This window comes from Carassius carassius, chromosome 42 (genome assembly GCF_963082965.1).
Source record: "Carassius carassius chromosome 42, fCarCar2.1, whole genome shotgun sequence".
NCBI classification, from domain to species: domain Eukaryota; kingdom Metazoa; phylum Chordata; class Actinopteri; order Cypriniformes; family Cyprinidae; genus Carassius; species Carassius carassius.
In genome coordinates this window covers 22779360-22792204 of record NC_081796.1, presented here as the reverse complement: position 1 = coordinate 22792204, position 12845 = coordinate 22779360, and the positions used below count along the sequence as shown (strand labels likewise).

The following is a 12845-nucleotide window of genomic DNA, read 5'->3' as shown; positions in this document are numbered from 1 at the left end:
TTTATGAAACAAATTGCCCATTTGTTGCAAAACTTCTGTTATTGCCCTGAGAGATCTAATCATTGCTATGGAAAACCCATGTCTTTGCTACACATTTAAAAACAATAAATTGTTTTTTTCAAATATTTTTTGTGTCTCTGATCCTTTCCATGTAGTCCCACCCTTTGCACACACGGGTATTCCTATCATTATGGGGACATTCCATAGACGTAATGTTTTTGTTGACCAAAGAAAATATTGTAGGGTATACCAGTGCGCACACACACACTCTCTCACAGACACGCACTCTCACATGCACACGCACAGACACACTCTCACACACACTCTCACATGCACACGCTCAGACACTCTCACATACAGTAGCCTACACACACATACACACACTCTCACACACACACTCACATGCACACGCTCAGACACTCACATACACACATTCTCACATGCACACGCACAGACACTCTCACATACACACACTCTCACACATGCACACTCTCACATGCACACACAGACAGACACTCTCTCACACACACATTCACATGTGCACACATACAGACACTCTCACACACTCACACACACTCTCACACACAGACGCACTCTCTCTCACACAGACACACTCTCTCACACACACACTCTCTCTCTCTCACGCACTCTCTCTCACACAGACACACTCTCTCTCACACACTCTCTCTCTCACACACTCTCTCACACACACTCGCATGCACACACACAGACACACTCTCTCTCACACACTCTCTCACACACACTCACATGCGCACACACACAGACACACACAGACACACTCTCTCACACACTCTCTCTCACACACACTCGCATGCACACACACAGACACACTGTCTCTCACATGCGCACACACACAGACACTCTCTCTCTCTCATACAGACACACTCTCTCTCACACACACTGACATGCGCACACACACACAGACACTCTCTCTCACACATACACTCACACTCTCTCACACACACACTCACACTCTCTCACACACACTCTCACATGCACACACAAAAGACACTCTCTCTCACACACACACTCTCTCTCTCTCTCTCTCTCTCTCTCTCTCTCTCTCTCTCACACACACACACACACACACACACAGCCAACAAATGTTTTCACAAATATTTGACATTCAATTCATTGAAATGCCCCTAACCCTAACCCTAACCCCACCTGTCCATATACATATACAGACTTTTCTATTGCTGTAATAAATCAAAGGAGTAAAATCCTGCAACATGATTGCACAGGCATTATATTTGCATGATTGTCTCTGTTTTATTATTGGTTGCAAAATAAAAAATCAATATGAATTATGTGTACATTGACTTTTATGTATTCTTATGAACTGGTCACTTGTGAGCAAAATGCCATAGATTCTAAAATTAAAAACATCAGTGTCAGCATCTGGGGCACTATGATCACGTTAATTATCGTTAAGAACATAGTTCCTGGTGCAATAATAACTAATTTATTTATAATATATCAAATACACTGTATTTGACACGCACAGACACTCTCACATACACACTCTCACACACATACACACTCTCTCACACACATTCTCACATGCACACGCACAGACACTCTCACATACACACACTCTCACACATGCACACTCTCACATGCACACACAGACAGACACTCTCTCACACACACATTCACATGTGCACACATACAGACACTCTCACACACTCACACACACTCTCACACACAGACGCACTCTCTCTCACACAGACACACTCTCTCTCACACACTCTCTCTCTCACACACTCTCTCACACACACTCGCATGCACACACACAGACACACTCTCTCTCACACACTCTCTCACACACACTCACATGCGCACACACACAGACACACACAGACACACTCTCTCACACACTCTCTCTCACACACACTCGCATGCACACACACAGACACACTGTCTCTCACATGCGCACACACACACACTCTCTTACACAGACACACTCTCTCTCACACAGACACACTCTCTCTCACACACACTCACATGCGCACACACACACACACACACTCTGTCTCTCACACAGACACACTCTCTCACACAGACACTCTCTCTCTCACACACACTCACATGCACACACACACAGACACTCTCTCACACACTCACATGCACACACACAGACACGCTCTCTCTCACACAGACACACTCTCTCTCACACACAAACACACACTCTGTCTCTCTCACAGACACACTCTCTCTCACACACACTCACATGCGCGCGCACACACACACACACACACACTGTCTCTCACACAGACACACTCTCTCTCACACACACACACACACACACACACAGACACTCTCTCTCTCACACAGACACACTATCTCTCACACACACTCACATGCGCACAGACACTCTCTCTCTCTCATACAGACACACTCTCTCTCACACACACTCACATGCGCACACACACACAGACACTCTCTCTCACACATACACTCACACTCTCTCACACACACACTCACACTCTCTCACACACACTCTCACATGCACACACAAAAGACACTCTCTCTCACACACACACACTCTCTCTCTCTCTCTCTCTCTCTCTCTCTCTCTCTCTCTCTCTCTCTCTCTCTCTCTCTCTCTCACACACACACACACACACACACACACAGCCAACAAATGTTTTCACAAATATTTGACATTCAATTCATTGAAATGCCCCTAACCCTAACCCTAACCCCACCTGTCCATATACATATACAGACTTTTCTATTGCTGTAATAAATCAAAGGAGTAAAATCCTGCAACATGATTGCACAGGCATTATATTTGCATATGATTGTCTCTGTTTTATTATTGGTTGCAAAATAAAAAATCAATATGAATTATGTGTACATTGACTTTTATGTATTCTTATGAACTGGTCACTTGTGAGCAAAATGCCATAGATTCTAAAATTAAAAACATCAGTGTCAGCATCTGGGGCACTATGATCACGTTAATTATCGTTAAGAACATAGTTCCTGGTGCAATAATAACTAATTTATTTATAATATATCAAATACACTGTATTCCAAAAAAAAAAATACTTTTAAATATATATGTATATGTGAATATAAATATTTCTTAAATGTGCAATAAATAATAACAATGTAACAGTTAAGGTGTAATGTAATGCCACATGTAAAATCTGAAATACAAAACTAACAAGTAAGCAAACTGTGCCTCTGTAACAATGGTGACAGAGGCTCATGGATCATGTAGAGCCTTCTGTTATCCAAATCGTCAAAGAATTAGACATGTTGGTGTAAGAAAAAACAATAGACACAGTAGCTCATGATTAGAATGACTTTTACTTATTTATTATTATTTTTTTATTACAGTTTTTTTTCAGACGCTAACAAGCGTTTGTCCAACCAGTTTCAACATTTTCAAAACTCTAAACACAATTAGCACAGCATCGGTCTTTTGTGGCCATACCATTCACACATTTCATGTCGTTTTCACACAATATGCAATCAGTGAACACATTTCCACAATGCTTACATTTTCTTAGCAGACAAGCTATACCTCCCAACAAAATTATGGATTGTTTTTGTAGAATTTACGAATGTTAACACACAACATCCCATAATAGCAAAAACAATATTCCAAACCTTAGATACAGTATAAAACCTCTGCTTCTGCAATGATATCAGTTCAAAAACAATATATATCAGCTGATAATAAACAAACAATTTACTGTAATTATTGACAAACAGCTGATTTATGTTGGGTAAATTTGACTAACCACAGCAGATTCCAGTCTGGCTTAGGTTATTTTTTTTCTATTACATTGACACTTATACAGTAAAATTAGGACTTTGAGGAGTGATGTTTTTGGAAACAGAAACAGACTGTAAAAAGGGGCCCAGGGAGAAGAGCAGGCCCAGTGAGAGATGCAGTGAGAGGTGCAGTGAGAGGTGCAGTGAGAGGTGCAGTGAGAGGTGCAAGGTGCAGTGAGAGGTGCAGTGAGAGGTGCAGTGAGAGGTGCAGTGAGAGGTGCAGTGAGAGGTGCAGTTAGAGATACAGTGAGAGGTGCAGTGAGAGGTGCAGTTAGAGGTGCAGTGAGAGGTGCAGTTAGAGATACAGTGAGAGATGCAGTGAGAGGTGCAGTGAGAGGTGCAGTGAGAGGTGCAGTGAGAGGTGCAGTTGAGATACAGTGAGAGATGCAGTGAGAGATGCAGTGAGAGATGCAGTGAGAGGTGCAGTGAGAGATGCAGTGAGAAGTGCAGTGAGAGGTGCAGTTAGAGGTGCAGTGAGATGCAGGTGCAGTGAGAGGTGCAGATGCAGTGAGAAGAGCAGGCCCAAAGAGACGGTCGAGGTGTAAGAATGTGTGGTCAATAATGAATGTCAACAATAGCCAGTATTTTGAAACCTGGTGTACTTTGATTGACTGCATGTACCTTGTAAAGTGAAAACAAGTGTTATTCGATTTCCAGTGTTTTGGTGAAGTTAGTGTGTGCAGAGAAAGATGTGTTGTATTTTGAAATGAAGAGTTAGAGTATATATTTAACAAAATGTGTTTTTGAGAAGAAAATTATCCATTTGGGCAATTGTGTTTTGTAGGTGTGAGTCTGTGTTAAGAGTTTAGAAAAAGTATTTGAAGTATGGGTAAGCGCTTGTTAGCAATTGAAAAAAACTGTAATAAAAAATAACTGTGTGTGTTTGAGTGTGTGTGAGAGAGAGTGTGTCTGTGTGAGAGAGAGAGGGTGTCTGTGTGTGTGGCATGTGAGAGTGTGTGTGAGAGAGAGTGTGTCTGTGTGAGAGAGAGAGTGCGTCTGTGTGCACATGTGAGTGTGTGTGTGAGAGAGAGTGTGTGTGAGAGAGAGTGTGTCTGTGTGAGAGAGACAGAGTGTGTGTGTGCGCATGTGAGTGTGTGTGAGAGAGAGTGTGTCTTTGTGAGAGAGAGTGTCTGTGTGAGAGAGACAGAGTGTGTGTGTGCGCATGTGAGTGTGTGTGAGAGAGAGTGTGTCTTTGTGAGAGAGAGTGTCTGTGTGTGTGTGCATGTGAGTGTGTGTGAGAGAGAGTGTGTCTGTGTGAGAGAGAGAGTGTGTGTGTGCGCATGTGAGTGTGTGTGAGAGAGAGTGTGTCTGTGTGAGAGAGACAGAGTGTGTGTGTGTGCATGTGAGTGTGTGTGAGAGAGAGTGTGTCTGTGTGAGAGAGACAGAGTGTGTGTGTGTGTGTGCGCATGTGAGTGTGTGTGAGAGAGAGTGTGTCTGTGTGAGAGAGAGTGTGTCTGTGTGAGAGAGAGTGTGTCTGTGTGAGAGAGTGTGTCTGTGTGAGAGAGAGTGTGTCTGTGTGAGAGAGACTGAGTGTGTGTGTGTGTGCGCATGTGAGTGTGTGTGAGAGAGAGTGTGTCTGTGTGTGTGCGCAAAATTCAAGAGTCTGATTTTGGGAAGATGATGAATCCAATGCTTCCAATGTTTGTGCTAAAACTTTAAAACTCTTCTTCAGAAAGGTCTGGACTGCTGTTGTCCTCACTCTCCTCTTCAACATCTTCCTCCAGCGTAAAGAAGGAAGGGTCTGTGTTGACACTGCCATAGGTGCTGGTGACTGCTGCAAGTTTTTGCTGCAGAATGTGGCGCTTGTGTAAGATGCAGCAGTATAGCCCCCTGTGTCCCTCTTCGGTCAGCTCTCTAGGCGGATCTAAAGTAAAAAGTGAAGAAAATTGACAACAATAATTAGGCAGCATTTCATAAAAACACAAAACAAACAAAAAAATAATATAGCTAGCAAGAATTGTGATTTTTAGATTTGAAGCAATATTCACAGGAAACTATAACATCCTGCTTAGTGGCATCAACATATTTTTACATATACATTTTACATAAAAAACATTTATCGTACATACTATGGATCTTGATGTCCTCTTTAGTCTCCCGAAGGAGACTGTCCAGTTTGTCCAAAGTTTTTTTTAGATGTTGATAATGCTGAGTCATCTCCTTTACAATTATCATCTTCTCCTCATCCATGCGCCTGACCAGCATGACTTGGTCAAACAGTCGCCTCTTCAAGCGGAGACTCACTACTATTTTTGAAAATAAAAGTGGAGGGAAACATTTTTTTAAACACTAACACACAACATATTCAGCTTTACGTCTTTAACAGTGTTCTTTATTAGACATTATTAGGCAATATTATTAGGCAATATTATTTTGTGAGAATAATATAATATTAATAATAATATTAATAAAGAACTTTATTTATACATAAAGAAAATGTATAAGGGTAGTAATATAGATAATATCCTAACTATATAATCTCTAAGTATGCATAAAAATGCAGCCAATACACGTAACTGACAACAACTGAAACATCACACTACAATTTAACAGAAAGTTAAAGAAATGCTCATCCCAGTATTAAGATACGTGTTTTTTTATTCAAGACATATTGAATAATGTAGGATATCTAATTTGTAGGCAGATTTATTTCATGCTTGGGTTGGATTTAGCTATTTCAGGATATATATGGATTTCATCCTAAATGTGTTTGGTTATTGTAGCTCTTATTTAAAAAAAAGTGATGACCACTACTAGTATAGAATGTGTGTTACAGGAGTATCCTGTAACACAGGATATGTGTGTTATCAGATTATCACTATGTCTTCATATGGGAACATTACAGATAATATTTGAGATTACAACAGAATATATAATGTGTTATTCTTTACTGTATGTTGCACCTAATTTTACTGGGCGGCAGTGTTAAATTGCACAAAAACACAACACATTACTTACCATCTCCTTGTGCTTCCCAAGGCAGAATAAAATCATCAGAGAGACTGCATGCTGCTTCGGTGTCAATTTTCTCTTCACAGTCAGGAATGGTGTTGTACAGCACTATCTTCTCTCTGAGTGTCTTTTTTAGCTCACCAAGTCTCCTCCGTTTGCGTTGCCTTGTTTGGTTGCTGTCTGTAAGGTAAAAAAAATGATGAGAACAAAAACAATTACAAAATGCAAGTTGAATGATGTAGTAGCAAATACCATTTTGCCGATACAGATCATGCTTCTTTCTTCGGATGGAATAAATAATCTCATCGATTTCTCTCTGGAGCTCTTCCTGGCTTTTGTGAGTACTGTGTCTCTCTTGAAAAACACAAACAAGCAAAGTTGACCATTACAGAAAACACAGTATCACTACAAAAATGTAGACTAATGTATGGAAATAAAGAACCAATTTATACACCAGTGATTATATGACATACCAGTGGCTGCCCATTGCTTGACATCACACACCCACCGATCTGCATCCTCCATAGATATGTTTAACTCCTGCTTGAGACTCTCAAGATTGGCTGCTTCTATTTCTGCTCTCTGTGTAGTCTATTAAAAAAATAAAAATGACTGAAAACACATTATCACTACAAAATTAACCACAAATGCCCCTGAAACAAATGCAGGGGAGAGCGTGATCACAGCCCCCCCCCCCCCCCCCCCCACTGCCAGTTATGCAGTCAAGATTCTACATTTGGGGAATTCGCAGGGATCAGCACAGCCCGAGTGCAATGGATAACCCACTTTCTTGATTACAGTGTCTCCTCTGCCATATAAGTAAACAACTAATAATTTTTTAACGTTTGATTAATACTCACTAATCAACATGTGTCTAAGGTCAGTATTCAAAGCTGCATAAAATACGAATGTATGTCAAAATACATCCATCTCCAGGGCCCAGAAAACACCTCAGGCCCTGGAGGGTTAACTTAACGTGCAGTGTAGCCTTCTTACTTTGACAAATCTTTTTGCCAGTGTCTTGTGGAGACTCTGCACTTTCCTATGGTTCCATCCCATGGCAAGCACAGTTATCATATCTCCTCTGCCTTGAAAAAAAAAAAAAAACAGATAAGAACAAATCAATTGTACAGTCTTGCATTGTGTGTCAAACACAAGAGTTAACCCTTTTTCAACCAACCTGTCTTGGTCATGTACTTTGTAGTAAGAGCTGCCCTTGAAAGGAAGCTATTGACCTGTTCCACCTCTTCACCAACAGTATTTCCTGCACCATCCTGGCTTCTACCGCCCCATTTAACCTGATCCAGAAAATAAGATCAAGACCTGTATCATTCAAATCGTATTTATTAGTCTGTGTATCCTCAATTAAATTTGGTGCCATGAGCACATTTTTATATGTTCAATATGTGAAAATATAAAATGTTATGAGTTAGGATCCAACAAACAGCCCTGCTGTTTTACCAGTATGATCAGTACTGTTGTAACAGTAAGATTACTGATAGTAATAACTATGTTTTAAAAGTTTATAACCATTGTGTGTGTGTGTGTGTGTTTATATGTATATTATTATACATATTATATATATACACACTAAATAAGTGGTTTTAAACTTGTCCTTGAGGACTGCCAGCACTACATTTATATATCATTTATATGACACACTTGATTTAACTCATCAGCTAAAAATCAAGCAAACATTTTCTGATGCTGCAAGGATATGTTTCTATAAAACATATTGTGACGTAAACTTAACTCCCACACTGTACCTCACATTTGCCAGTGTGAGCCTTGGCATGCATTACAGATAGAAAAGGCTTCATCATGGTAAGTGGTTGGAGCTCAGGTAACTTCTCTGCCATCTTTTCCAAATAAGGCCAGTACCTGTAATGGTAAAATTTGCAAAACTGGTAAGGAGACAAACCAGGACCTATGTGACTTGTACAATTTCTGTAACAAATCAAATAACACTACAGTATGTAGTCATATGTATGGTAGTCTGTGGTATCAGTAGAACTGATAACATGGTAGCCATTTTAACAGTTCTAAGTCCATATAAAATGTGTGATTTTTAGCTAGTCATGGTGTTATTCCCATGCATGGCATAGATTAATAAAGGTAAAACATCAGTAAAAACTTCAGTTATCATTTGTCAATGGTTATCTACCTGCAAGCAATGTCCATACAAAAGAAGGTTGCATTTGCAGCTTGTGCCAGTTCCTTCTGCAGGAACATTGGGTAGGCATATATTTCACCACGGTAGTGATTCAAGCCTTGCAACAAGATTCCATGTCTGCACACTGCTATTTCAAGGCCCTCTTCATCCACCTTGGCCCTGGACTTCTGTGAAATTTCTCTGCCTGCTGCAAATGTTGCCGGTCCGCAGACATCATGACCTGTCCTCTGAAAAGTATAAACAGTATGTTACATGTTATCCCAGGGCAAGTAAAAAAAAGAAGAGTTATAGAGTTGATTAAATCCTTACACTTAACATTTGGCTTCTTATTTGGTCAACAAAGGCAGATACTTTGGCATCTTGAGCGATGAACAGTCCATCAAAAAGAGATGGTTCATCTGTCCTGTTAAATAAAAGGAATTCATCGCTAACACAACTATATAATCATAATTAAACGTTATATTCACCTAAATTAATATGACAATTAACCATTAAGGTGCCACACATTTTAGTCTGTATGAATTACATTTGATCTGATCTGGAACACTGTGTTTAGAGTATATTAGGTTTGATTTGTCCTGTGAAAATGAATGCTGTAATTTTGGCATTAGCTTGTGTAAGAAGTTAAAAACATACTGTTTAAAGTACAAAAATAAATAACATCTTTATTGTTGTTCATGTCTTCAGACTACAGAAGGGAGACAAAGTTCCTGAACAATTTACCAGATTGCTGTCATAGAACTGTAATATCACAAACTTGTTTAAAACAGTGCTATATCTTTCAAAACCTTTTTCAGTTGTAAAAGTATTTACGTTTGAATGTTAAGCAATCACACATTTGACAGATTTTGTTACTTTCCATGAATTTCAAATAAAAGTATAACTATATAATGCCTAGTTAGAGACAACATTTTTATGTCAAAGAAATATGTTCAGATGCCACAAAATTATTGTTACATTTTATAGCAAAAAGGTGCAGCATATGGTGCTTTTCCACTGCATGTTAAGGCTCGGTACGGTTCGGCGCAGTTCGGCTCGCTTCGCTTTCCCCATACGTGGTACTCTGCACGGCTCGGCTCGGTTCACTTTAACTCGGTTTGCTTTTCTACAGTTAGTACCGCTTCAGAGTGGGGGGATTATAGACTGATCGTTGTATAGTTGCGCCGGGCGAGCTGGATCCGCTCCTCGGCAACCAACAAGAGGATAGTCTGCACTTCATTCATTTACAATGATTCAGCCATTTCTATTTTTTTCTTTTTTTCTTCTTTCTTCAAGCAAGTAGTTTAAAAACAGGTGCTACAGCAGTGGCTGTTACTGGCTATTTAAATCTAGCGCGTTTGGTGTCTCGTGTAGCAAATACAATGACGCTGGTAGTGACAATTCTGTCTGTCTGACCAATCAGTGATCTGCAGTGTCTCACGTCACATTTTAGTATCGGTACGGTACGCTTGGAACCTCAACAGAGGTGGTACTATTTAAAGCGAGCCGAAGCGAGCCGTGCCGTACCGTGCAGTGCAGTGGAAAAGCGGCAATAGTTTCTTTATTAATAACTATCAGTCCATCCAACCAATAGCTATACTTGCTTTTCCCTTAGAAGGTCATGGCCTATCCCATCTAGCCCTGGGTGAGAGGTGAGGTGCAGCATGGACATATCTGCCACTCTATTGCAGGGCTACACAAAAAGACCACTGCACCACTGTGCCACCCTATATCTAAATTGTAAAACAAAAACAAAACAAAACAAAAGATTCCACTAACCCTTTGGACTTCTTGAACCGGTAATGTTTTCTATTACCATCTGCAGAAATAGCCAGCATGTCTGGTGTGCATGCTGGGCATTTAAAGGGCTCCATCAGACAGAGATCTTCTTTCTTAAAATTGCAGAAGGCAAACTCTCGAAAAACTCTATGGAAGGTATCACTACAAATACTACCCATCTGGAAAGAAGGACGGTATTATTTTGGTTAATAAAAGATTTTGAAGTCTGGAATTCAAAAACTTTGGAAATTAAAAGAGCCCTTACCCGACCAGTGCAAAGAGATCGATGTTCAAGCATTTTGAGGAATGCTTGTTGGGATAAAGCTGGGCTAGCTAATTTAATCTGCTCAAATGATGTGAACACATCAAACTTGAACAGCATTTGGCAGCTGGTGGTTGCTGGCCAGTATCTGTATTCAAGCAAGTCACTAATCCCAGGAGTCCATTTGGAAGAACAAAGTGGGCAGCATATACAAGGCAGGCACAGGTTGTATGGACCTTAAAACAAACATGTGTTTACTATTTGACCAGTATTTGTACAGCACAGGACAAAAGAATAATAGTAAGCCATTATTACGCTTGACTTCATCTGGTCGGATATAAAAAAGAGGAAGGAAGTGACAAGACATACCGTTGATAGTCACTAAGACAGTCTGCTTTCCTGGGATAACTGTGAAGTCTTGGTTTGGACCGCAGGAACAGATTTGCATCGGTGGAGGAATTGGAAGCATACACACTGCAGTAAATAAAATTTCAGAAAGTGATATCAGTAATGTGCAATTACTCAACAAAGAAAAAAAAAAAATTAAATTAAGTTAAAGGAAACTGCAGAAGACACCTACTAAATTATCTGAACATACCTTGTTCACGGAGTTGATACTGGTCACTTTCATCAATCACCACAAAGGATGTTGGTGGAATAGGTCTTAAAAAACCATCAAACATAGCTTCCCTATCATGGAACACATTTTTTCTGTGGATCTCTGTGTCACACGTTGAACAGAAAAACTGACCTCCTGAGGGAACACAGTCTAGGCACCGGACAACAGCATTACCAGTTTTGCATTGTTGACAGCAATGCTGGGTTACTGTCTCTGCAGCCAACATGCAATTTAAAATCTCTGGCATTGCAGCCCTGAACTTTTTTTCAGAGATGACCTGTCTTTTGGTCCATGCAGACATGGTGGGTGTCTCTTCTACTTCCACTGGTGCAGAGACAGTGACAGAAGTTAGCAGGGTTTTTAGTCTCTGAAGATGTTGATCTAAATTAATAAAATATAATAAAAAATAATAATCATAAATATAAGGAAAAATCAAGTTGCAATAATGCATTTTAATAAAGCAAATTAGCAATTTCTTAAATGGCTGTCACTTCATATGCATGATGGAAATGGGCATTACATACTTTTGACAGTTGCCTATATGTGACATTTTATATTTAAATATAAAGGCTGAAATTATTTAGGCTCTCAATTCAATATGCTTACCAAGACTTGGAACCTCTTGCGGAAGGTCATTCATTTGCACCTCCTCCTCAACCTCTGAGAGCTCCCTAGTGCCAGCAGGTTTAACTGCAAACACAAAATGTAATGATATAGAAAACATTACTGCTAACCAAAAGCCTAAACACTTATCAAATTAAATTATAAAAAATGAAAAAAAAATGAAAAAAATCCTTGAAATTAGGCTATAAATAAACCGAACAAAGAAAACAACAACAGTATGCCTGTATATTTTACTGACCAGATCGATTCTTCGAAACACGCTTTGGTAGGATGTTCCCATGCTGGTCTCTCTTCCTCCAGGAAACATTGGAGACTTCAGTTCCCTTTTTTTTCCTTTTCTTTTTAGTCTAAAAGTAAAAACTAAATGATATATTTGGGGGAGGCAGGTGCAGAGCCATTTAAAAAAGTTTTTTTAGGTAAATACTATAATAGAGAAATAATGTATGAAAAACTTTACTTTTTGGGTTTCCAACTCATCAGCCATGGTTTTTGCCGCTTCCAGCCATTCATTAAATTGTTTTAATGACTCTGATGCCATTTGTAGAAGTTTTTTTAATAATAATTAAAGGACAAAGTAAAAGCACAAAGAAATACAAAAAGGGAAAGAGATAAACAAGAAAAAGAAAGAGAGATAGAGAAAGAGA

At 39.6% G+C, this 12845-nt stretch overlaps 1 protein-coding gene across 1 annotated transcript; it reads right to left on the bottom strand.

The window, feature by feature from the left end:
- Positions 1 to 5332: 5332 nt before the first annotated feature.
- LOC132124066 (uncharacterized) lies at positions 5333 to 11953 on the bottom strand. Its single transcript, XM_059534842.1, has 14 exons — positions 11557 to 11953; positions 11328 to 11432; positions 10962 to 11194; positions 10697 to 10875; positions 9248 to 9341; positions 8930 to 9165; positions 8532 to 8646; positions 7946 to 8063; positions 7762 to 7853; positions 7239 to 7356; positions 7018 to 7119; positions 6772 to 6945; positions 5883 to 6059; positions 5333 to 5677 (listed from the first exon to the last, which is right to left on the bottom strand). Exons 1-14 carry the CDS (start codon positions 11876 to 11878, stop codon positions 5469 to 5471), a joined length of 2274 nt encoding a protein of 757 aa, XP_059390825.1. The 5' UTR covers positions 11879 to 11953; the 3' UTR covers positions 5333 to 5468.
- Positions 11954 to 12845: the final 892 nt, after the last annotated feature.